This window comes from Macrobrachium nipponense, chromosome 44, assembly GCF_015104395.2.
Source record: "Macrobrachium nipponense isolate FS-2020 chromosome 44, ASM1510439v2, whole genome shotgun sequence".
Taxonomy (NCBI): Eukaryota; Metazoa; Arthropoda; class Malacostraca; order Decapoda; family Palaemonidae; genus Macrobrachium; species Macrobrachium nipponense.
In genome coordinates this window covers 40330122-40357773 of record NC_087221.1, presented here as the reverse complement: position 1 = coordinate 40357773, position 27652 = coordinate 40330122, and the positions used below count along the sequence as shown (strand labels likewise).

The following is a 27652-nucleotide window of genomic DNA, read 5'->3' as shown; positions in this document are numbered from 1 at the left end:
AACAATTATGTTGAAGTAGCTTTTATTATTCTAAAACATATCACAGTTAAATTATTCCATCTAAATACTGTAATGTCTATTAAACTAAAATATGGTGAAAATAGAAAGCACATCACATGTAAGTAACATTTGCATTGGTTTTAGTTATATACTTCTTGATCACAAGTACAGAGTATATAATAGTTTATATTACATTTCCAGTTTTGCCATTCTACATGTGTTCCAAATGTAATGAGAAACTTTAAACTTAATTCTCTTTGAGCCTAATTTTGAATTTGTATCAAACAATACAAAATAATTCAGTTGAATGAATAAGCTTAAAATTACAATAAGTTCTTATTTTTCAGCTGTGGTGAAAGGAAGTTACTTGAATACTGTTTTGTTCAACTTATACCAATGGACAAGAGGAAACCTGAGATTCTTTTCTTAATGCTACAGAGACATTACACTTCTTGGTGTCTCTTAATTATTTCACTACACAGTGAACTTCAGAAAAGGAACATCCAAAATCTCTATGCACACAACTGTGGAAATGGAGTGCTTCTATCAGTCAGGGTTAAGTGTCATATATCTTGCAGAGTTGCTCTTAACATTAAATCTATTATTGTAACAAGCTGACCATGAAAGGAATCTGTATAACAAACCCCCAATGAGAATAAAGGTAGAACAGTTTAAACCCTCACTAGTTATGTCAATAAACAGTTGGATAGTGTCATGAATAAAGGAGTGGGGATGCAATTAGTAATGCAGATTAAAAGAAATGGTTCAGGTTTCCTAAAACTAATGAAAATTCTTAAATTCACACATAAGCACCGCATTCCTTTTCCGTATCAGAGAATGAATTTGCAAGGCAGATCCAGCTTTAATGGGAAGGGTTTTGTATTACTGGCTGTCCTTTCCACCTATCACCTTATGTAAGGTGTGGTGATGCAGTGAAGCACAGTTTATGCACCATCTAAAATGGTAGAGGGACTGTATTTGATGTTAGATGTTTGTACTTTTACCAAACACTATACATACCGATGAACTGATACTAGCAACTTCAAATATTCTTGCCTTGTACATCAGTTTCATGGTTACTTTCTCCTTAACTACACTCATGGTCTTCACTGATCTGGAAAACAGTGCTGTGACTTGTCTGTAGAATGACTGAGTAGCCAACTGAAAGACCACATGAACAGCATGGTACATGTCTGGACCTCCAGTTTACCAATCTTTCACGAAATTCATAAAGAACTATATGGAATATTAAACACCTGGAATTAGAATCAGGGAGGAGGCTACGCCTTCTGTTTCCTTTACTTCAGATTCTGAATCAAACAAGATGGCAGCTGTTTAGGGAACTCTAGACCTACTGGGTTCCCCCTCCTTGGATGGTATTCTCTTGCATTTCTTGGTGGCTAGTACCCTGCTGCCAGCCCCATTGGCGGTCCCCCTACCCCCAGGCCTACATTACTTTGGCTTTCGTGTACTGCCTCCTAGCGGGATGCCTATATCAGCGTTGACGCATACTGGGTTGCCCTTTATCATTACACCAACACTGCCATTCGAGATGTCACGACGTCACTCCCACCTTCCTCTCAGCCTATGATGTCGGCTGCGGTGGCATCTCTTCCTTCCATTGTAGGGAAATCATCTCTTCCTCTTCCTGAGCCAGTGGAGATGTTGTTTCAAGCTATGTTTGAGAGGCTGGACTGTTTTGCGAGTGAGGTATTCTGCTCTCTCTGGCAAGAAGAGTCTTAGGAGGAGTGGTTCTTCCCCAAAAGTCTTAAGAGGGAGATAGCTCTCTCCCAATCTCCTGCTTTTTCGTCTGTTTCCTCCTCGCCCTCAAATCAACAGAGAATTGCAAACTTTGTAGCATGGTCTTCTGTGAGTGAAAGGAGTGCATCACCAACTTCTCTACATGGTCATGTCTCCCCCTTACACATACGTGCTCGTGACCACGGAAGAGTTGCGGGAGAAAAGTGTGCTTTGCCGGCTTCTCTACACAGCTGTGTATCTCCCTTACACATGAGTGTTCGTGATCATAAAAGTGTTAGCCCCTTATCTCAACCATCTCTGTCTCCTGTACCTGTTCCAGTCCATCATAAAGATGATAAGGCTCCAATTAAGAGGTCAAAGGTAACCTGCTACAACAGTGTATCCTACACCTACCAAAGATTCTTCTCTTTGCAATGGTGTGGTTAATGATCGAGAACATAAAGCTACTCTGGTCTGTTTTTTGGCAATGCAGTTTGATAAAATACCTTAAAATTAAGGATAAACTCTGTTTCCCAGCATCACATCCATTAACATTATTGACATTAAAATGCCTGAGATTTCATGATAATGTCTTCCATTAATTTATTATACAAGAAATTAATAACCAAATACATTTTAACAGCACCTAAAAAAACAGGAAGTTGGGGAAAAAGGCCTTGCACATCATTCTACACTTCATAAATGATGGAGAACATTTTCTCCACAAAAAGTGTTACTTCTCAACTTTTCTTAGGTCATATTCCTTTGTTTCAACTAAACTATACTCGGTTTTTTCCATCTGTCCATATGCCTGTGGTGTTTGCGTATGGTAACACTGCGTCCCGGGCTTTAGATAGTTACATTCAACGATTATAATAACATCCTATTTCGAATATTAACGGTGTAATTCGCATACAGTAAATTATTAAAACACTTTTCAGTTGCAAATGTACACCCGGATATCCTTTTATTTACCTAAAACTTACACATAGCGTAAATATCTAAAGCCCAGGACGCAGTGTTACCAAACAAAAACACCACAGGCGGATGGACAGATGGAAAAAAACAGAGTATAGTTAAGATGATGTGCACTTTAAATAACAGTGGAGAACAAAATTCTTGGAATGACCAAAACAATGCAATAAAGAACCCTGGAAATTACTTTATTGGTGGTAGTGTTGGCTAGAGCAGTTTGTCCTTAATGGGAAGAAGAAACTCCCTAGTGTTGATAATTCTTCTGTACCACTGTCTTAATCATCACCAATGTGCAGACATTCATTAATTTAATAAACGCAGAGATTGTGCTGAACTATTTGTTTAAACCCATAAGAAGAGGATTTATGTACTAAAATTCAAAGGATGATCATACATAATCAGCAGTATCAAGGGTTTTTTTTCCTAGTTATCTTACTCATAAACATTTGCACTCATCACTAAGTCCACTTTTAATTAAAGTGGTATGTTCTCAATAAGTACTTTACATCTTTATGTAAAATCAAGATTTTCAACGAAAGAAATGCAAACAAACTAAAATTGTGTATAAAATTACACATATTTTTTCTACTTTGTTTGTGATTGTCTATTTGTAAACTAAAGTGCTCTTGATTACAATAAAAAAACCTCTACTATTTGTAAAATAAAAGTGCCCTTGATTAAAATAAAAAAACCTATATCCTGAATCATACACCATTAAAAAATATACTGACGTAATTTTCATGTAAAGAAAACCAGCACCAAGTCACCAAGTGTCTTGAAAATCATGACACTTGAATATTTCTCAACATTCCCAATACATTTGCTGTGAAATTCTTTTAGAGTTATTGCGCTCAATGGTCACTCTTTTAAGATTCACAAACAACCGTAAAATGCTCAACATGTACCTGTTCCTGTGTTATAAGTGCACTCAGAGGGAAAGACAAACTTTAAACCAGGCCTCTGAAAATTCTGCAATCTTGACTGATGCTTTTACTCCTTCATTATTAGCATTCAAGGTGTTAATCTATAATTATAAATATTTTTATCAGATTTTTACTTTATGGGATTAAAAGGTGTAATTAATTTTTAATTCACTTTCCTCTGTTGCTGTTCTGTTTGTCTGAACTTTAACATCTAGGCCTTCATCTATCCACCTCAGCCTTCCTAAGTCCTCATCCCGCTACTCCCAGATCTGGTATTTTTCTGAGTAACTTTCCCTTATTCCTGCTCAACACATGTGAAATAATCTCAATCTCTGATTAACTATTTTTCAGTCTCTGGACGCCACACATCCATACTACTTCCTCATTCATAAGATGATCCTCCCCACAATATGGTGACCATGAATCTTATCCTTCTATGATCACACTTTCAAAATCTCCATAATCCTTGTCTGTGCCTACATTTTTCCTCTCTGTACTAGTAGAAAATTTTTTACTTGCCAGTAGTCTTACTTTATAATGTGCATGTCCTCAAGAGAACAGAAATGCTTCACTTCTTTTCCAACTTGTTGCTCTTCACAGCATTACTCTCCACTTCCTTCCCTTCCCATTTGTTATGTCACACATTTCAGGCACTGAAAATCTCTTGCACCTATATTTTGTAATCTTACCTCACCTGACATCACTACTTACATTTGCTACACTAATGAGTTCAACCAACACCTTTCTCATCATAGCATCATACAACTTTTCTGACTGTACATTTGCCTTTTAATTCTTCTACAATTACTATAAGATTTATTTTATTTAAATTTATTTCCAGTACTCTGTTCTTTCCAAATCTTCCACTTTTTAAGTATTTCTTTATATTCTGCTGTGAACACTAGGTCACCTGCAAATTGCAGTTCCCAAACACCTCCCTTTTACTCGATAGTTTCCTCCATTACTATTATAAACAGGAATGGGCTCAGCATTGATCTTTGATGGGCACAAATAATTTTCCTCATTCTTCTCATTACCTACCACTGTCTTAACTCCAGCTCTAGTGCATCTAATAATTGCACAAAAAATCTCTAAATACATACATACAGCTCTTCAGTTTGTGTACATTAGATTATACAAATTTAAGTGTTTTGTCTCTTTAAAGTTGTTACTTTTTTACGCTCATTAAAGCTGTCTCATTATTTTGGCTACCAGCACTTCTTGCCAATGGATACACTATCCTACAATATTGTACTGATTCATACTAGCAACACCATAATTACAGTGCTAAGACTAACTAGTACACCTCTGCATGAAGATTCATCAAAATGTTTTAAACATTTTAGTAATTAATGGAAACTGGAATACGTATATATAACCAACAGAGCTTACAAGACATTATTGTACCTCTTGTTTTACAAAAAGCAACAAAGAGCAGTGTCAACAAAATAATAAAAATATATTTGCAAACCGACAAACTTTACATAATGAAACTATTGAGTAACAATGGGAAGATCCAAATCTATACTTTTTAAACAGTAGTATTAATTGTTTCCTCTGTCCTTTACAATGGCATTAGAAGAATGTAGTATCCACAAAACTTAATGGAAGACAAAAAAGCCCTTAAGCTATTTATAGGTTAATTTCATCCTGTGATAAAAGCACCAAGCTGTAAATCCTAATTCACAATTAAGATTTTATTCTCCCAACGGATAATTTTTTTAAAAACTTCTATTTAAGCGTGTAAGGGTTTTGTAATACGTACAACACTTATGTATCAAAGCACTGATAAATAAAAAACCTAATAAGTAATAAATAACAGCAGCTTATAAAATATGGTAATGAACACTAATATTACCAGAGATGAAAAATAAAAAGATAAAAACCTTCAAAAGGCACAATATGGTTAGAATTCGGGAGAACATAGGCAATTCATATATTAGATCTCTAAAGAAACTAAAGAATTTATACATGACTAAACATGAAAAATTTGTATAGTATGTATATGTAAATCTTTTGGTCATCCTTTACTGGAACATAAGGAGTGCTAAAGATAACTTCCACCTTGGCAGGGTCTAGACCCGGTCAGCCTCACTTATAATGTAAGGATTTACGTATTCCTTTTCCTGATCTTTAGTGTCTCGCTTAACTGCTGTCATGGGTTTTGGGTTTATAACTTACATCAAGTTATCCATTTTCTGAGCTTTTGTTTTCCATATTCTTTCGGTCCGAGTTAGGTCACTTCATTTAAACCCCATTTAAGGATCAATTCATTTACATTAATTGTAACTGTAATTACAACTGCTTTTAAACCTTGAACCTGTTTTTTTTTTCAGATGGGTAACTTGTCGTAAAATCTATCATGAGCTTTCAAACACTTCTGGATTAAGTTAAGTATAAATTACTACTAGGGACCATAAATCATATCTTAATAGATACTATACAGTACATGTATGAAAGTTGACCAATAGTTTATGTATGATGATCACATACGTACTGCTAATTTAAAGCATTATACATTATCTGAACAATTTCAACAGTGTAATATTCTAACACGGTAAAAAGTAACCATTGTAATCCAACACACTAGGTGTGATATAAAGTTTTTTCCACTTTAAAAGGATTCTCCTGTGCAGTATATGTTCAAAACATCCTCAGAAAATATTCAGCCATGTCTCAAGTATGAGGCTTTCAAAAATTAAATTGTACAGTGGTGGTCACTTATAATATAAAGAATATGAAGAACAGAATAGGTAAAAAGCATGATAAGAATATCCAAGCAGAGTTATGACTTTAAATAGTCCATACTCAAACTACCTATAACTTTAGAAGTATAACTGTTGCCAATAACTGGCTTCTGCTATAAATTCCATATCTTTCTGTCGAGGAAATAATAACCGTGTACGACTGGAACGAAAGTTTTGATGCTAACCACCTCGTGATTCTATACAATTAATGTAAATCCAATCAGGCCCCTACAGATTTAGGCAAGTGATTTTTGTATTCTGTTTTATTCAAGCTTTAATAAATGGTATGGTGGGGTGTTAGACAAGAATACAGATATCAACCAAAGAATGATACCATTATCATTCCTTTCTGAAGAACACTCTTCATCCAAGGAGTAGCCCTACTTAGGAGATCAAAATTGTCATGAACTGCCATGGCAAGAAAATAAATACCACCAACTTGAAAATATCTTTTAGCTAATTGTACTAATGGTTACATGACAGACCCCACTGTATATAATACAAGTCTAACTTCCCTAGTCTATAACTATTCACAACTAACATAATGCAATCCAAGCTGAACAGCTCAAATTAAATTAAAGGATCATTACATTACACTGACAAAATTGTTAGCATGATTTTCACAACTCAAAGCTGCAAGACCTATAAAATTAAAAACCAACAAGCATAAAGGCCATATTAAGTTACAAACAAAAAATCCAGTGCAGTATAAGGCTTATTTCTAAATTCCAAGGATACAAACACTGAAGCACACGGAAAATTTGTTACGGTTATCGGGCAATAATTTCCAATTTTGCATGTTTAACACTTGCTAAGACTCGAGTGAAAAATGAAAAATATCACATTTCCAGGTCAATGCCTGGGAATAGCAAAGCTGCAAACTAACACAAGAACAACTTCCTTAGCCAATAATTATTCACAACTAACACCAAATCATCCAAGCTGAATGGGGGGTGGTGGGGGACTCATTACATTGCACGGAGAAAATTGTTTGCACGATTTTCACAAGTAAAGACTGCAAAACCTAGGAAATTAAAAAGCAACAAAGATATGATCACATAACAGTAGCAAAACGAAACACCCAATTTGTTGTGAGAATTATATTACCAAATTCCTAGGACATAAAACATTTTGAAGCACTTGGAAAATTTGTCACGTTTATCAGGCAGTAAATACAATTGTTAACACTCAAATGTAAAACAAAAAAGTATCACAATTTCAGATCCATATTAGGGAACAGTAAATCTGTATATTAATAACAATCTTCTTTTATCACAATATCTCTTTAATTAGTCAAAAACAACTCTTATCAAGTAATTCTGTGAGTGTGGGCAATCCTTTATTGAGGGCTCCTTGCGGGACATCATAAAGCAAGACTAACTTCCCTAGCCAATACCTATTCACAACTAATACCACACCATCAAAGATGAGCAGCTCAAGAGAAAATAGGGGCTCATTACACATCACTAACAAAACTGTATGCTTGATTTTCACAACTAAAGGTTGCAATACCCAAAAAATTAAAAACCAACATAGATAAGGCCACACAATACTTACAAAACAAAAAACCTAGGATATAAACAGTTTGAAACATTTAGAAAATCTGTTACAATTACCACCCAGTACTAATTCAAATTTCAAATATTTTTAACACTTATTAACACAAATATAAAATAAAAAACATCACATTTCCATGTCGACATTTGGGAACAGTAAAACTGCACACTAATAAAATTCCTTGTATCACAATTTTTCTTCAATTAATGAAAAACAATCTTACCAAGCCTTTCATTATCATTTAATTCCCTATATCTGTTACGTAAATGTTTGATACATTTCACATGCTAACTTAATATCTAAACTTTATGTATAAGTTTCTAAGTTTTAAAGTTATGCTGAGGTGACTTTCATTCATGCCTGACCCCATAAATCATTATTATCATGAATATTTTCATATCAGCTTTTTCCTTTAAGGGGTTAGGGGGCTGGACATGAAATGAGCTACCTTCATTCTTCTCTTTCCTGTGCTCTTTCTATCTTAACTCCCATTAGATCTAGGCCATTATCTATCCCCTTTCTCCACAATTTCCTGGGTATTCCTATATGTCTTAGTTCTGTTACCTCCATATTTATTGCTTCACTGACCAACTGTTCCTCAAAAATACCAATACTAATCAATATTTTGAAGATGTTTTAATAACATTATTTTGCTTGCACTAAGTCGATCTAAGTCAATTTCTTTCTGAAACCAATAAATGTACTGTATGTGAAAATACACTTTAGCTTCATCAATTATTCTCATAAATCTTTACAATCACCTTTCATTCAAAACTAATTATCAAGGAACTTAAATTCTTAAATAAACCTATAAATTCCTATAAATAAATAGTGCTTCAGCACCACAATTTTTTATGGGCTATTACCAACACAGTACAGAAATGGTCTAATTTCTTCAAATGTCTCAAGTAACTTGTAAAGCAAAAGGTCCCAGCACTACAAAAATATGATTTATATAAAATACTGAGATTCAGTAAAACATATATAAATACATGTGCAATGCTCTTAAGTATAAAAATATAACCTAATTGTTCATGTTATGCAATACATGGAAGTGCTCAAAAGCATACTAAGCAAATAACAAATTGCAATCAAGCACTAAAAATTTATGCACTACATGGCACTTGAGAAATTCAATTCAAAGGCTCATTTAACTTTCACTTGATCAATTGATAGGAAATTAGAGTAAAGGACTAAGATTACAGTATTAAGAACCTAAGAAAGACTAGTGAAAAGAATTCAAACCCGATTTAGATTTGCTCTGTCATACTCTGACTAGACACGCTAATAAATCACCCACAAGGACTGGTCAAATTTAAATGATTAACAGCTGCATTTATCTCCTCAGGAGGGCAGAGTATCCACAAACTACTTACAAAATGAAAACTAAATGCATGACTTACATCACGTTATCTCATCATAATTCATCGTGCTTGCTAATTCTTCTTGATGGCAAATACCCTGGAACACGTGCAATTATATCTTCTTTTAGAAGATTTGGAAAAGTGATACCATTAACATTCTGGCGACTCCCATCAAGTGACCCAGTGTACAGTCGCACCGTTGGGTATGCTCTAACATTGGCCCCTCTGCAAGCATGTACGTACCTTTCACAGTTCAGCTTTCCAAACTTGGCAGTTCCCTTTAATTCCTGAAATAAGAGATCTTATTTGATTTCTGTTTTACTGATAATATACGCCAAACTGTAGCCAGTCATTCATTATCTATACGGAAAATCCAGCTTTCATGGCCAAATGCCACATAGCATAAAATACATCAATGGTGTCAAGACTCCCTTAGAAATTTCTATAGGATGGTAGAGTGGAATGGGGAGGAGAAAAATGAAAATCAATGTAATGAAAACAAAGAGAGAAAATTCATGGAAGGTGTTGTCTTATAATTAACCATATAGATTTTGTGAATGAATATTGATGAAAGCAATACTAAGCACTAATGTAACAGATCGTTTCAGAGAACATGCTCTAGATTGCAAAGTGTATCAATATAATTACACTTGAAAAATGATATTGTTATGATACAATAAAGTTTCATACATACTTACCTGGCAGATATATACATAGCTATCGACTCCGTCGTCCCCGACAGAAATTCAAATTTCGCGGCACTCGCTACAGGTAGGTCAGGTGATCTACCGCCCTGCTCTGGGTAGCAGGACTAGGAACTATTCCCGTTTTCTAATCAGATTCTCTCTTCCACCTGTCTCCTGCGGGGAGGCTGGGTGGGTCTTCAATTGTATATATCTGCCAGGTAAGTATGTATGAAACTTTATTGTATCATAACAATATCATTTTCATACATTCAACTTACCTGTCAGATATATACATAGCTGATTGACACCCTTTGGTGGAGGGCAAGAGACAGCTAACTAACTGACTAGACAGGTAAACAACATATGTTGTAGGTATAAATAAACCTTAGTTCCTACCTTATTAGATGGAAGACTTCGTGGCTACTGCCCAGGAGTCTGCTTCATCTCAAGAGCCTTAGCGAGATAGTGATCTGTGGCCAAGAGTTCTTGCTGGTCTGTCGATGGGGTCTTATCCACTTACTCGGCAGAGCCTAACTGGCGTTTGTCAAGGGGTGCTAATCCGCTTATATGACAACACGCCTTCTTTAAGAAGCACACAACCGATCCCGATCACCCGATCCTAACCCGTGTTAGTTCTAAGATTGCTAAGAGTCATCCCCAAACTCTTAGCAAACAACCACAAACTCGAAACTCATACATACAAAAATGATATTGTCATGTTACAATAAAGTTTTATACATACTTACCTGACAGATATATACTTAGCTATAGACTCCGTCGTCTCCGACAGAATTTCAAATTTCGCGGCACACGCTACCGGTAGGTCAGGTGATCTACCGCCCTGCCCTGGGTGGCAGGACTAGGAACCATTCCCGTTTTCTAATCAGAATTCTTCTCTTCCACCTGTCTCCTGCGGGGAGGCTGGGTGGGCCATTAATCGTATATATCTGTCAGGTAAGTATGTATAAAACTTTATTGTAACATGACAATATCATTTTTATACATTCAACTTCCCTGCCAGATATATACTTAGCTGATTAGCACCCATTGGTGGTGGGTAAGAGACAGCTAACTACTGAAATAGACAGGTAAACAACATATGTTGTAGGTATTAATAAACCTTGGTTCCTACCTTATTAGGCTGAAGACTTCGCGGCTACTGCCTTGGAGTCTGCTTAGCCTCAAGAGCCTCAGCGAGATATTGATCTATGGCTAAGAGTTCTTGTGGGTTCTGCCAATGGGGGTCTTATCCACTTACTCGGCAGAGCCTAAAAGGCCTTTTGTCATTGGGTGCTATTTCCACTAACATGACAATACACCTTGTTCAAGGAGCACAACACCGATCCCGATCACCTGATCCTAACATCCATGTTAGTTCTAAGATTGCAAGGAGTTATCCCCGAACTCCTTACAAACAACCAAAAACTCGAAACATAATTACACTTTCATTACAAAATATACAAAAAAAAATTTTGTACTCCCCTACTAGCCATACATACCCTTGATCCCCTACCAGCAATGACACTATGCTCCCGTGCGACATCAGTGAGCTTGCTAATAGAAAACCAAGCACATATCTGACAAGAGGGTTTATGTACGATAAAACACAATATTTAAGGATCAGTCTTTGCTCCAAGACCCAGCACTGTATCTGCTGATACAAATGGACCTAGCGAGAAGCACTTCTCATAGGTCACTCTCACATCCTTCAGATAATGAGATGCAAACACTGAATTGCACTCCAATATGTAGTCTCAATGATATTTTTTAGAGACATATTCTTTTGGAACGCCAAGGACGTTGCTACTGCTCTCACCTCATGGGTCTTGACCTTTAGAAGACCGAAGGATTCCTCCGAGCAGTTCTTGTGAGCGTCCGTAATTACGCTTCTCACAAAGAAAGCCAAGGCGTTCTTGGACATGAGTCTTTTGGGGTTCTTCACCGCACACCAAAGACCTTGTTGACAAGCTCCCATCTGTCTCTTCCTCTCTAAATAATATTTAAGAGCTCTCACTGGACAGAGAGACCTCTCTATCTCTCTGCCTACGAGGTTAGATAGGCCTTTTACCTCAAAACTTCTGGGCCATGGCTTTGACGGGTTTTCGTTCTTTGCCAGAAACATTGTCTGGAAAGAACAGATGGTAGCATCTCCTTTGAACCCCACTGTGGAATCTAGAGCGTGCAATTCGCTCGTCCTCTTGGCTGTAGCGAGAGACACCAGGAATAAGCATTTCCTAGTGACGTCGCGGAAGGAAGCCAGATGTAAAGGCTTGAATTTATCCGATGAAAGGAATTTCAGTACCACGTCTAGATTCCAACTAGGTGTTCTAGGAGTAGCTGCCTTTGAAGTTTCAAAGGATCTAATTAGATCGTGTAGATCTTTGTTGCTTGCAATATCTAACCCTCGATTCCTAAATACTGAAGACAGCATGCTTCTGTATCCTTTTATTGTTGAGACAGAAAGGTGTGATTCCTCTCTCAGAAAGAGGAGGAAATCGGCAATATTCACTATAGAGGTACTGGAGGAGACAGCTTCTGACTCTTACACCACCTCCTAAAGACTTCCCACTTTGATTGGTATACTCTTCTCGTCGAAGCTCTGCGGGCTCTAGCGATAGAGCCCGCAGCCTTGCGAGAAAAAGCCCTCGCTCTGACAAGTCTTTCGATAGTCGAAAGGCAGTCAGAGCGAGACCTGGGAGGTTGTGATGAAACCTCTCGAAGTGGGGTTGTCTGAGTAGATCTGGTCTGTTTGGAAGAGATCTGGGGAAGTCCACTATCCACTCCAGTAGTACCTCTGTGAACCATTCCTGGGCTGGCCAAAATGGGGCTATTAGCGTCAACTTCGTGTTCTTCGAAGCTACGAACTTCCTGAGCACTTCCCCCAGGATCTTGAACGGGGGAAAGGCGTATGCGTCCACACCCGACCAATCCAGGAGAAACGCGTCTATTGCGAAGGCTCTCGGATCTTCCACTAGAGAGCAAAAGATCTCTATTCTTTTGGAGAGGAATGTCGCAAACAGGTCTATGTGAGGTCTCCCCCACAGGGACCAAAGACTTCGACACACTTCTTCGTGTAGAGTCCATTCTGTGGGAAGGACCTGATTCCTCCTGCTCAGTCTGTCCGCTCTCACATTCTTGATGCCTTGAACAAATCTTGTGAGGAGAGTTATGCCTCTTTCTTCTGTCCAGGTTAACAGGTGTCTTGTTAACTGAAAGAGGGAGAAAGAGTGCGTGCCTCCTTGCTTGCGTATGTAAGCCAGAGCCGTGGTGTTGTCCGAGTTTATCTGTATCCCTCGCCTCTGACTATCTCTTCGAAGAACTTTAAGGCTAGGTGTATGGCCACTAGTTCCTTGCAATTGATGTGCCAGGACACCTGTTCCTTTGTCCAGGTGCCTGACACCTCCCTTGCTCCTAACGTCGCTCCATCCCGACTCCGAAGCGTCGGCATATAACACTTGGTCTGGGTTCTGCAGGGCAAGCGATACGCCTTCGTTCTTTTGAAGAGGGAGGATCCACCACTTCAAATGATCCTTTACCTCTTGTGGAAGCGGGAAGATGTCCGAGAGTTGTCCCGTCTTCCAACTCCACACCCCTTTCAGGAAAAACTGAAGAGGGCGAAGGTGAAGCCTCCCCAGAGAGAAGAACTTTTCTAGTGAGGACAGGGTCCCTAAGAGGCTCAGATAATCCCTCGCTGAACTGTTCTTTTTCTCTAAGAAGCTCGAGATTTTCGACAAACTTCGAGTGATTCTTTCTCGCGAAGGAAATACTCGAAAACCCCGAGAATCCATCTGAATCCCCAGATAGACCAAGCTCTGGCTGGGGATCAGCTGCGACTTCTCGAGGTTCACGAGTAATCCCAGCGATTCTATCATGTTCCTTGTTACTGATAAGTCCTCCAAGCACTGAATCTCCGACTTGGCCCTGATCAGCCAGTCGTCCAAGTAGAGGGAGATGTTTATTCCCTCTAGGTGAAGCCATCTTGCCACATTCGCCATCAGGTTGGTGAATACTTGCGGAGCTGTAGACAGACCGAAGCACAGAGCCCTGAATTGAAAGATCTTGTCTCCTATTACAAAACGAAGATATTTCTTTGACAAATGGTGAATGGGAACGTGGAAATATGCGTCTTGCAAGTCCAGAGAGACCATCCAATCTCCTGGACGAAGAGCCGACATTACTGAGGCGGACGTTTCCATGCGAAACTTCTTTTTCTGAACAAAGCGATTCAGAGCGCTTACGTCCAGAACTGGTCTCCACCCCCCCGATGCCTTTGGTACTAGAAAAAGGCGATTGTAAAATCCCGGGGAGTGTGGATCCTGCACAAGTTCGATGGCCTCTTTTTCCCACATTTGTTCCACCATTTGAAGGAGAGTCTTTCTCATTACCGGGTCTCTGTACCTCGCTGACAGTTCCCGAGGCGTAGATGTTAGGGGAGGGCTGTTTCTCGAAGGGGATTACATATCCCTTCTTTAGGACCGACACTGACCAAGGGTCGGCTCCCCTTTTTGCCCATACTCCTGCAAAGTTCAGGAGTCTGGCGCCCACTGGTGCTTGAAGGAGCAACAAGTCATTTGGATTTCTTGAAGGGCCTAAAGGAAGACCTTCCTCTCTTATCAGAGCTCTTCTTTCTGGCAGGGGGCGCGAGCCGCTGTACCTCCACGAAAGGGCTGCTGAGGAGGACGAGAGTCCTTCTTAATCGCCGACACTACAGGGCGTCCTTTCTTGGACGTTTGTGTTAGTAGGTCTTGTGTCGCCTTCTCAGTTAGCGAGCGAGATATATCCTTCACTAACTGAGAAGGAAACAGATGATCCGATAGAGGGGCGAACAATAAAGCAGTCCTCTGGCTCGGAGCCAAATACCTCTCTTTCCATGTAGTTTGGAAGGAGGCATGCAGAATACCGTCTTTCCTAACTCCTTCTTCTTGTCCATCCAAGAATCTAAAGAATGGAGTGCCTTCTTCATCGATATAGCAGGCTTCATTTTCAAAAAGGCCGAAGATTTTGCCGTAGCCGAGCTCGAAAAGAGAGAACGAGGAGAAGGAGGAGCCGCCGGACTAAGAGAATCTCCAAATTCTTGAAGCAATAATGAGGCTAAGACTTTATAACTCGAGAGTCCCTCATTAGCAGGAGGTTCGTCATCAGACAACTCGTCTAACCCTCGATCAGACGAAGGAGAAAGTTCACGTTTGGAGGGAGAGTCCTTCCAAGACCTCCTACGCTCTGAAGGAGAGGAGCTCCTATTTGGAGAAGAGTCATAAATCCAGGAACGAGTCTCCGACTCCTGCCTCCTGGCTCTTTGACTCTTGCCTCCTGGCTCCTGACTCCTGCCTCCTGCCTACGACTCCGGACTCCGGACTCCGGACTCCGTGACTCCTGACTCCTAACCGCCTGACTCCTGACTCCTGACTCCTGATTCCTGGAATCCTGGACTCCTGGCTCCTGACTACTGACTCCTGACTCCTGACTCCTGACTCCTGGACTCCTGATCCTGCCTGACTCCTGACCCTCCGACTCCTACTCCTGACTCCTGACTCCTGAACTCCCCCTTTCCCCTTCCTTTTTTCCCCCCCCCCCCCCCCCCTTTCCTTTTTCCCGACTCCTGACTCCTGCCTGGATGCCTCCACACTCCTGGCTCTTGGCTCCTGCCTCCTGGTTGACTCCACTCACTCCTGGCTCTTGGCTCCTGCCTCCTGGGTGACTCCTCACTCCTGGCCGGTGCCAGACGTCTGATAGGTTCATCCAGGTTCGTACCGGAAACCTCACCTCGAGTAGGAGTATCGATCCTGGCGGCAGATACCTCCATACGTCTGGAGGATCTTTTGATCGGAAGGGAAGAGTCTTTCCTTCTAGGAGGCTCCTTTGACAGAACTCCTACAAAAGACGAAATCTGCTCTTGCATCGCCATCATGAATCTCTTCGTAACCTCCTCTTTATCCTCTTCGGGAGGAGGGGAGGAGTCCATAGCCTCCACCTCCTGCCTCCTTCTCACTCTGGTTGAAAGAATGGCTCTTCTTGCCTTCTTCACTCCCGAGGGAGACTCCTCAGGGAAGTTTTCTGGGCTCGAATCAATAGTCGGAGCCTTCCAACTCCTCTTGAGTGGCCGAGATCGATCTGAATCTCTCCAATCACGTCTCGGAGATGAAGATCCCGACGACGAAAAACACTCACGCAGGACGCTTTTACAATAGCGATCCTTGGCAGTCTGGGGTGTCACAGAAACCGCCGAAGGGACACCTGATCGGTGGGGATTCTCCACAACCTCCTTTCGGTTTTCAACATTCCTTCTCCTCTGGGCATGTGAGCTTGGAAGAGGTCTAGACCTAGGAGCGTTGCTGAGCCGACCAGATGCCCCCTCCACTACACTGGGGACACTCATATCACTGTCCACTGAATAATCACTAGCCTTACCTTGTATGGCAGCCATTTTGTTTTCCATCAACTTGAAGGCTGCTTTTAGATCCGCAAGTTCTTTTGCTGAATCTACAGGTTCTGCAATAGGAGAAGGGGCTGCAATGGAAGGAGAAGTAGCAATACTTACCCTTGGGGAAGATCCCAAGCTAGGAATTAGTTCAGATCTAGAACTACTTAAACTTCTATAAGAAGCCTTCCTCACTCTTTCTCTCTCTAACTTTTTTAAATAATTAGTTAGATTCTTCCATTCGTTCTCACTCAAGTTCTCACATTCCTTACAAGTATTAGTAAAAGAACATTCATACTCCCTGCAACCCTTGCATACCGTGTGAGGGTCTACCGAAGCTTTCGGCAACCTCACCTTACAGCCTACATTCACACAACGTCTCACAACCATTCCAGAGTCAGACATTATTAAAGAAAATTCCAAAATCAAGTCCACAAAACAGTCCACAAAAGCGTATGCCAATCCAACAATCCAGATACGTCACCAAAAGTCGGTCAAGAAGATCAATTGCCGGTGAAAAAAGAAAAACCAATCGAGAGGAACCAACAACAATGTTGATGGCCCGGGCGACAGAAGAATTCTGATTAGAAAACGGGAATGGTTCCTAGTCCTGCCACCCAGGGCAGGGCGGTAGATCACCTGACCTACCGGTAGCGTGTGCCGCGAAATTTGAAATTCTGTCGGAGACGACGGAGTCTATAGCTAAGTATATATCTGGCAGGGAAGTTGAATGTATAAAAATAAAAATTTTGTACCCCTCTAATAGTCAGCTGTCACTCGATTTCCTAATGAAGCGAAGTGAAGGCCGCCAGTGCGACATCTGACCCTCCCATGCACAGGAAACACGAGAACACATCCGACAAGAGGGTTACGTACACATATTTAAGGATCGGTGCTCTCTCCTTTACCCAGAACCGTCTGTGCTGACACAAATGGACCTAAAGAAAAACATTTCTCATACGTTACTCGCACATCTTTTAAATAATGAGATGCAAATACTGAGTTGCATCTCCAATAGGTTGCGTCCAAAATATTTTTAAGTGACATATTTCTCTGGAACGCAATTGATGTCGCGATTGCCCTTACCTCATGAGCTCTTACTCTTAATAGATTAAAAGTCATCTGGGCAGTTCTTATGAGCCTCGGTAATTACACTTCTAACAAAGAAGGCCAAAGCATTTTTAGACATAGGTCTCTTGGGGTCTTTTACCGAGCACCAAAGACCATGTTGTGAGCCTCCCAACCGCTTCTTTCTGTCAAGATAGAATTTCAGTGCTCTAACTGGACAAAGTGATCTTTCTATTTCTCTGCCTACTAGGCTAGTAAGTCCTTTTACTTCGAAACTCCTAGGCCAGGGATTCGAAGGGTTCTCGTTTTTGGCAAGAAAAAGAGTCTGGAATGAACAAATCGCAGAATCTTCTTTGAAACCAACTCGTGACTCAAGGGCGTGCAACTCGCTGACCCTTTTAGCCGTAGCCAGAGATAGAAGAAATATACACTTTCTAGTGATATCACGGAATGAAGCCGTATGAGGTGGTTCGAACTTTTCCGAGGATAGAAATTTCAGAACCACATCTAAGTTCCAGCTCGGAATCCTAGGCTCTACTGACTTGGACATTTCAAAAGAGCGGATGAGATCGTGCAAATCTTTATTATTCGTCAAGTCTAAGCCTCTGTTTCTAAAGACTGACGAAAGCATACTTCTGTATCCTTTAATTGTTGGTACAGAGAGATGTGACTTTTCCCTCAGGAAAAGAAGGAAATCCGCAATTTCGGTTACAGAGGTATTGGAAGAGGACAGCTTCTTCGACCTGCACCAGTTTCTGAAAACTTCCCACTTCGATTGGTACACTTGCCTAGTAGATGATCTGCGGGGCTCTAGCAATTGCGCTTGCCGCCTTGCGAGAAACCCTCTCGCTCTGACCAATCTTTCGATAGTCGAAAGGCAGTCAGAGCAAGAGCGGGTAGATTTTGATGGTACCTCTCGAAGTGGGGTTGTTTGAGCAGATCTATCCTGTTTGGAAGAGATCTGGGGAAGTCCACTGTCCACTCCATTACCTCCGTGAAACCAATTCGGGATGGCCAATATGGGGCTATCAGAGTCATTCTGGTTCCCTTCGAGGCCACAAACTTTCTGACTACTTCCCCCAGAATCTTGAATGGGGGGAAAAGCGTACACGTCTAGCCCTGACCAGTCCAGGAGAAAGGCGTCTATAGCATAAGCCCTGGGATCCTCTACCAGGGCGCAAAATGTGTCTATCCTTTTGGAGAGAAACGTGGCGAATAGATCTATCTGTGGTTTCCCCCAAAGATACCAAAGGGTCTGACAGAACTTCCGAGTGGATGGGTCCCTTCTGTAGGAAGGACCTGGAACCTCCTGCTCAGTCTGTCCGCTCTCACGTTCCTCTCCCCTTGAACAAATCTCGTTAGAAGGACCACATTCCTTTGATTTGCCCAAATCAGCAGATCTCTTGCCAGTTCGTATAGGGCGAAAGAGTGAGTTCCTCCTTGCTTCTTGACATAAGCCAGAGCGGTCGTATTGTCGGAGTTTATCTGAATTACTTTGTCTCTGACTATCTGCTCGAAGCTCCTTAACGCGAGGTGAATCGCAAAGAGCTCCTTGCAATTTATGTGCCATGACACCTGCTCTTCCGACCAGGTGCCTGACACTTCTTCGGACCCTAGAGTCGCACCCCAACCTGTCTCCGACGCGTCTGAGAACAATGTCAGGTTTGGGTTCCGAACTTCTAAGGATACTCCTCTGTTTTCTTCCAAGGGGGTCAACCACCACCTTAACTGTTGCTTTACTTCTAATGAGATCGGAAACGTGTCCGAGAGCTGTCCTGTCTTCCAACTCCAACTGCTTCTCAGGAAGTACTGAAGCGGACGGAGATGCAGTCTTCCTAGAGGAAAGAACTGTTCGAGCGAGGAAAGGGTCCCCAGAAGGCTCAACCATTCCCTCGCTGAAGTACGCTCTTTCTCTAAGAAGTTCAATACTATGGCACAGCCTTTCCTTACTCTCTCTTGAGAAGGAAATACTCGAAAACCCCGAGAATCCATCTGAATCCCCAGATAGACTACGTTCTGGCTGGGGACCATCTGGGATTTCTCGAGGTTCACGATTAATCCTAATGTCTTTGTCAAATCCAGGATTGTTGACAGGTCCTCCAGACACTGCTTTTGAGACCTGGCCCTGATGAGCCAGTCGTCCAGGTATAGGGAGACGTTTATCCCTTTCATGTGAAGGTGTTTTGACACATTTTTCATTAAGTCTGTGAAGACTTGGGGAGCCGTAGAAAGGCCGAAACACAGGGCCCTGAACTGATAGATCCTTCCCTCGAACATGAAACGAAGGTACTTCCTCGACGAATGGTGAATCGGGACGTGGAAATATGCGTCTTGAAGATCTAGAGACGCCATCCAATCTCCTTGACGGAGAGCTGCAAGTACTGAGGCAGACGTTTCCATGCTGAACTTCTGTTGTTGTACGAATTTGTTCAGCGAACTTACATCCAGTACCGGTCTCCATCCCCCCGAGGCTTTCGCTACGAGAAACAAGCGATTGTAAAACCCCGGGGAGCTTTGATCCAGTACCAGCTCTATTGCTCTTTTGTCCCACATCTGCTCCACCATTTGACGAAGAGTATCCATCAGAACAGGGTCCTTGTATCTGGCTGACAGTTCCCTCGGTGACGTTGTCAAGGGGGGTCTGTCCTTGAATGGGATATAATAACCCTTCTTGATTACTGACATTGACCAAGGATAGGATCCTATGTCTTCCCATGCTCCCGCAAAGAATTGTAACCTGGCTCCTACAGGTGTCTGGAGGAAAGATTTCTCATTTTCCCTTCTTAAAGGGACGGAAGGCAGATCTTCCCCTTTTTTCAGTTGATTTCCTTCTGACGATGGATCTAGCCTGAGCGCCTCCTCGAAAGGGCTGCTGTTGTTGAGTTGGCTTAGATGCTTTCTTTTCCTCACTAGCCACAGGTCTATTCTTCCTTGAGGATTGCCTTAAAAGATCCTGAGTGGCTTTCTCAGTTAGCGAATGGGCAATGTCTCTCACCAACTGCGAAGGAAATAAATGCTCCGAGAGAGGCGCATACAGCAAGGCGGATCTCTGTGAAGGAGAGACTGCCTTAGTGAGAAAGGCACTATGAACCGCTCTCTTCTTTAGTATTCCCGCACCGAAGAGGGAGCACACTTCCGCCGATCCATCTTGAACCGCCTTATCTATGCATGTAAGGATGCTATGCAAGGTTTCAGGGCTTAGTTGTTCTTTTTCATGGGACTTCTTAGCAATGACCCCAAGGGACCAATCTAGGAAGTTAAATACTTCTAAGGTGTGAAAAAGTCCCTTGAGGAGATGGTCCATTTCCGAAAGACCCCATGTTGCTTTTGCTGAATTCAAGGCATGTCTCCTCGACGAGTCTACGAGACTGGAGAAGTCCGATTCAGCTGAAACAAGCAGAGACAATCCCATGTTTTCTCCCGTTTCGTACCATATGCCTCTCCTGCCCCTTAGTTTAGCGGGAGGCATGCAAAAGATCGTCCTTCCTAACTCCTTCTTAGTCTTGATCCAGGAGTCCAGCGATTGTAAGGCCCTTTTCATGGATATAGCCGGCTTCATTTTCAGGAAAGACGAAGACTTGTGTGCCTTCGTACTTGAAAATAGAGAGCGAGGAGAAGGAGGAGCGGCTGGAGTTAATGCATCTCCATATTCTTCTAAGAGAAGAGCAGAAAGAACTTTGTAATTCGAGAGCCCTTCTCTGTTAGTAACTTCGTCCTCCGAGACGTCATCTAAATTAATAGGATCGGAAGGAGAAGGCTCCCTTCCCTCCTCTGTCTCCTCTCTAGATTTCTTCCTTTCCGAAGAAGAAGCACTTCTATAAGGAGATGGGCTAGGAGTAACTCTCTCCTTACGTTATCATTAGGAGAGTCACGTATCACTGCTCTACGCCTGTTAGACTCCTGTCGGATGTCAAGCTCTTCACGAGGAGAATGCGCCTGGCGTTTAGCAGGAGTATCTCGCTGAGAATACTCCTGAGCCTGGTAGGAGTAACCTGTTTGGAATACTCCTGGCGCCTGACAGTCGCTACACTCTTCGAATACTCCTGCCGTCTGGAAGGCGCATCTCGCTCCAAATACTCCTGGCGCCTGTTAGGAGTATTAAGCTCAGAATACTCCTGGCGCTTGGTAGGCGCATCGCGCTTCGAATACTCCTGGCGCCTGGTAGGAGTAAAAAGTCCAGAATACTCCTGGCGCCTTGGAGGATATCGAGGCCAGAGTAATCAAGGCGCTTGGCAGGAGTATCTCTTCCGAATACTCCTGACCTACGGAAGGCGCATCTAGTTCCGAATACTCCTGAGGCTTGGTAGGAGTATCGCTCATGGAATGCGCCTTTCGAATAGCAAGTATATTGCGCTTAGCGGGCGCTATACTCCTATCAGGAGTTCTCTCTTCTCCAATTGGCTCTTGTTGCTTGGATGAAGATCTGGGCCTAGAACGATCTACAGTAAAGTCAGGCTCTTTGCGCCTACTTGGCGCCTGGCTCCTAGTTGGCGCCTGACGCTTGGTAGGAGTTACTTCCTTTCCCACATCTCGCCTGCCTAACGCACCGCTCCCCCCAGAGATGGCCGCTTGTGCGACAACTCCCATGGAGGGTTCGTCGCGCCCGACAGGAGATCGGTATTTGGATCTCTTAATCGGAAACCTGTCATCCTTTTTACGAGTAGGCTCCTTAGAAAGTACTCCTACCAAAGACGCTATTTGCTCCTGTACATTCATCAAAATTCTCCTGGTCGAAGGCTCATTCGAATCAGGAGAAGGAGATCTGGAAGGCGCTCGAGAGTCTTTTCCCTTCCAAGGATCTAAATCCTTTCTAGCTTTCTTGATTACCGAAGGCGCCTCCTCTTCAGAGAAGCGCTCGGGGCTAGAATTAAGCTCAGGTTCTTTCCAGTTCCTTTTTAGCGGACGTGAAAGCTTCGATTCCTTCCATCCTCTTCTCGGAGAAGGCGAACTAGAAGATGAAAAGCACTCACGAAGGACGCTTTTTCTATAGCTGTCCCTGGCAGACTGAGATGTATACGATTCTGCCGAAGGGACGCCTGATCGTTGGGGATTCCCCACGACCCCCGTAAGGCTTTCGACTTTCCTTCTCCTCTGGGCCAGGGAGCTTGGAAGAGGTCTAGGCCTGGGAGCGTCGCAGGGACGACCAGACGCCCCCTCCACTACACTGGGGACACTAACATCACTCGAGAAACCACATTCACTTCTCTTACCTTCTAATGCTTCCATTTTTTCTTGCATTTTTTGAAGGGAAGCTCTGAGTTCCGCTATTTCTGAGGCGGAATCAGAGGGATAAACTTGTGAACGGGCTGAAACAGAATGGGCATAATTAAGAGAAGAAGAAGAAGCTACAGAACTACTAGACATTTTCCGGCTTTTGTAAGCCGCCTTCCTCTCTCTATCCTTCTCTAACTTCTTCAAGTAAGAAGTCAGATTCTTCCATTCTTGCGCACTCAATCTCTCACACTCGTTACACGTATTCTCAATTGAGCATTCAACCTTTCTACAACCACTGCATGTAGTGTGAGGATCTACCGAAGCTTTCGGAATCCTCACCTTACAGCCCTCATTCACACACACTCTGAAGCTAACACTAGAATCAGACATATTCACGAAAATCCAAAGCGAAGTCCAAAAACCAGTCCACGATAGCGAATGCCAAACAACGATCCAAGTACGTCACCAAAAATCAGTCGAAAGATGATCAAAAACGTTGTGAAAAAAGAATTCCAGTCAGGAGGAAGTAACAACAATGTTGATACTACCGGCGACAGAGAGAATCTGATTAGAAAACGGGAATAGTTCCTAGTCCTGCTACCCAGAGCAGGGCGGTAGATCACTTGACCTACCTGTAGCGAGTGCCGCGAAATTTGAATTTCTGTCGGGGACGACGGAGTCGATAGCTATGTATATATCTGACAGGTAAGTTGAATGTATGAAAACAATATATCTAAGATCAGGAACAACAAGCAGGGGTTTATCTTACTGTAAAAATCATAAAGGGAGGAGAAGATTGGTGTTAAATCAACTTTTGCTTCCTTTTTTGTAAGGGAAGTTACTTATTGTTTCATGAACACATTTTCTACAATCTTATATACAGTTCTAAAACATAGCCACTGCTTAAGATGATGGCAGGTTATTTTGCAAAAGTATTCTGTTTTGTGGTTTCAAATAATTGCACACAGAATATTTAATACTTACAAATACTGTCAGCATTTGCAAAATTATATTAAACATACATAATATGCTTTTCAAGGCTAAGGCTACCATAAACTAGCACATAAGTTAAGTTTATAACTCTACAAATACTGACAGTATTTATAATATAAGTATTTACTCAGTATTCTATATGCAATTATTAATATTTTATAAGATGAGAGGGAGCTGAGAACCTCATCCTCAAGGATAAAAAGGATCAACTGTCAACTTCAATTTCTGAGTACATACAGATTTTGTTAGAACCACTGACTAAACACTAGTTCCCTCTTAACGCAGTCATCAACAACATAATGTCATTAACCTCTTGTTTTTGCTCAAGCACATCAATACTTACTCTAGCAATCAATACTTACTCTAGCAATGTCTTCAAAATTAGGAGCAAACACTTGACAATGTCCACACCAAGGAGCATAAAAATCTATAATCCATGGCACACTACTCTGAAGGGCCTCTGCAAATGAGCTGTCATCTAATTCTGTCACACGTGAAGGGAGACTTGAATACAACCACTGCCGAAATGAGTCTGCATCACGTGACCATCCACTGAATTTTCTGTGAAGAGGAATTGACCATTCAGTAGAAAATCAGCTCCAGCAGCCATGTCACAACAACTACTAATTAAAAACAGAAGAGAAGCAAATAAGCAGCACTTACACAGTTTTGCGAGTTCCATAACTTTCAGATGGATATAGCACAACACTTGGGTAGCTGTTAATGCCCTGTCTTCTGCAAAGATCGCCATATACAGCACAGTCAAGGGAAGCAACATGGACCTCAGGAATATCAGCAACTAAGCGAGCAAATCTTCTATATTCAGGAGCCATGCTTAAACAAGGCCCACACCAATTAGCAAAATAGTCCACTACCCAAACCTCACCTTGTGGTTTGCTTGCAACAAATTTTGAAAACTTGTCTGGGTCAAGGCTTACCACTGAAAAAAATAGAATTGCAATTTCATTAGATTAAATAAAATAGCAGTTCCATTAGATTAACTTTCAAGTACTCAAAAAAAAATTTTTTAATCAGGCATGGCTAAGCTTAACTGGATCTGTAATAGTTTTTATAACTTTCTTTAGGTAAAAGTAATAGTTTCATAACTTTCTTTAGGTAAGTATTTTAAAAACTTTTTTATTAATAAACTAGTGTACCAGATTGTTCTGCCAAATAAATGGAGGACAGAAAATTAAATGTATACAAAGAAAAAATTTCTGTGGAGGAGGAAAACGATGGATGTTATCAAAATATCTCAATGAAAAGACTAGGGCTTATGCAATTCCCTCAATTTAGTAAAAGTCAATGCTGTAACTAAAACCATTAACATAATACATACAATATTGTTCATTTTGTCAGAATTTTTAAACTATCAAATACCAGCAATAAATTATTAAGTAAAGAGCATTTTACAGCTAATGACCAGAACTCACTACCTTTCAAATGATGGAAGAAACTAAAAGTAAACGATATGAAAAAAGAAAAAGTGGGCCTCACATACAATCCTATCCATTACTACAAAAACAGCATTAAAATAAGGACTTATAGTCAACCTCTTGTATCCACAGGGGATGTGTACCACAAACCCCAACAAATAGCTAAAATCCGTGAATACTTGAAAACCCTCCAAAAATGCTTATAACTGTCTATTTTGACATTTCAAACACCAAAATCCCTCTTAAAATGCTCATACCTGAGTATTCTAATAGTTTTATCACAAAAAATGCATTTAGTCAAGAAAATTATATGAAAAGACAGTAATTAGTGAATAATTCTCTACGAAAAATACTGCTCATAGGCGAATTTTTTGTGAATGTGGATATACATTCTACAGAAAAACTTGCACGTGGGTTAAGCTGCGAATCTACAATTGCAAATAGGCAAGGGTCCACTGTACTAAGATAACAGCAGAGTTACATACCAACAGGATTCAGTGTATCATTGACAAATTCAACAAGATGAGTTGCACTGTGATGGCCTGTGTATTCGTGAGGCACACTTTGATTGTAGAGGATTGTTGTTGGGTACTGACGAATGTTGAACTTTGTGCATAAATCCTGATGCATTGTGCAGTCAATACTCCCTGTAAACAAAATTTTAATTATATGGGCATCACTGCACAACTTAGTAGTTAAGGCTTCTGTAAGGTTAGTTTCTGTTTTTGAAATATAAATATTGTAACAAAATAATTATACAAAGTTATGTAATAACTCTATACTTTGTGAAAACCAAGTTATGTAATATTTCTACTTATACTTCGTGAAAACCATACTCTAAAGAATGAAAAATAGAGTGCTGAATTCTAAAAGCCTGTAACTATGAAAGGGAGCACTTAATATTCATTAGATTTAGCACCTAATTAAAGGATAAAGGAAGCAAACCCTTGCAGGGCTACACTGAAAAGGTTCTCCAAACACACACTGAACACTAACCAAAGTTAACAGAAGTTGCAACAAGTCTACTGGCTTTCCTAAACTCAGGCAGCAACTTCATACAGGGTGGGCACCACGGAGCATAAAAATCCACGAACCATGTTGAGCCATCCTGGAGGACTTTGGGAAATTCTTGAGGAGTGAGGATCTGGAACTTGGTGGAGGAGGCCCCTTCCCTCGCAAACACCGCTATGTCATGAGCCAACAAGCGCCCCTAAAAGTGAAAGACATTCCCTTGTAGACTTTAAATTCTTTTTTTATTTCCATAATTTACCAAGAAAAGAAATCAATCTTAGACAAAATGGCCGATTAATATTATAAAATAAAAACCAAAATCAATTAATATTATAAATAAAAAACCAATTTTTTAAAAACAAGAGTATGATTCAAAAGAAAGGTTTTGCCCTATAGTATGTTCAGGGCTTGTAAAATTAACAAAAATGATATTGTAATGATACAATAAGTTTGTTCATACTTACCTGGCAGATATATATATAGCTGTATTTTTCCGAATCCGACAGAAATTTAAACACTTACGACACACGCAGTGGGAGTCAGGTGGTTAGTACCCATTCCCGCCGCTGGGAGGCGGGTATCAGGAACCATTCCCATTTTCTATTCATAATTTTTATTTCCACTGTCTCCTGAGGGGAGGTGGGTGGGTACTTGATTATATATATCTGTATATATAAGTATGAACAAACTTAATTGTATCATTACAATATCATTTTGTTCATGAAACTTACCTGTCAGATATATATATAGCTGAATCCCACCTTTGGTGGTGGGAGTAGACAGAATAGAAGATTTTAGGAAACATATATATGCAGATAATTGATATCTTGGTTCCTTACCTGTTAGCATAGCTGACTTCGTGGTTACTGCCGCGTAAGTCTGCTTGTGCTACTAGAGTTGCCAGCAAGGTAGAGACCTATAAAGCTGGTGCACTCCAGATGATCTGTCAACAGGGGCGAGACCACGACGTGACTAGACCATTGACCATACAAATGAGGACAACGAAGTAAAACCAAACCACCTGGCGTAGCCTACCAAAAGTATCCCACTTAGACTAAGCTAATGGAAGGGAGATCCGCCGCAGGCGGTCAACCCCACAACCATAACACAAGTTAAAAACTCCCCTAACCATTAAAGGATAGGATGAGCGCTACCTCCTGCCCCCAAAACAGTGTCTGCAGCGACGTATGGTCCGAGCGAGTAACAATTTTCGTATGTTGCTTTCACCTCCCGCAGGTAGTGTGAAGCGAACACCGAATTGCTTCGCCAATAAGATAAGTGGCGCCCAAAATATCTTTGATTGCCATATTTTTGTGAAAAGCCACCGAAGTAGCAATAGCCCTCAACTCGTGGGCTTTCACTTTCAGAAGCTCCATGTCACTTTCACTACACTTTTCATGGGCTTCCTTAACAGTACTTCTTAAGAAGAACGCCAGTGCGTTTTTCGACATCGGAAGATCTGGTTTTTTCACAGAGCACCACAAGTTCTCCGAAGAGCCTCTGCATGCTCTGGTTCTCTG

General features: G+C 41.2%; 1 protein-coding gene across 1 annotated transcript; it reads right to left on the bottom strand.

Annotated features, from left to right (window-relative positions):
• Positions 1–13: 13 nt before the first annotated feature.
• Positions 14–26352, bottom strand: LOC135204210 (dnaJ homolog subfamily C member 10-like). The gene is made up of 5 exons (XM_064234314.1): positions 26118–26352; positions 25607–25768; positions 24349–24625; positions 24048–24246; positions 14–9593 (listed from the first exon to the last, which is right to left on the bottom strand). Exons 1-5 carry the CDS (start codon positions 26176–26178, stop codon positions 9360–9362), a joined length of 933 nt encoding a protein of 310 aa, XP_064090384.1. The 5' UTR covers positions 26179–26352; the 3' UTR covers positions 14–9359.
• Between the last annotated feature and the right edge of the window lie 1300 nt (positions 26353–27652).

Bases quoted from the DNA above. Each gene is read 5' to 3' on its own strand.
- LOC135204210 (XM_064234314.1), bottom strand. From the start codon at position 26,178: ATGAAGTTGCTGCCTGAGTTTAGGAAAGCCAGTAGACTTGTTGCAACT. The intron at 25,769-26,117 runs GTTAGTGTTCAG...TTTTGTTTACAG, and splicing joins TGCAACTTCTGTTAACTTTG to GGAGTATTGACTGCACAATG. The intron at 24,247-24,348 runs GTAAGTGCTGCT...TCCTCTTCACAG, and splicing joins TATGGAACTCGCAAAACTGT to AAAATTCAGTGGATGGTCAC.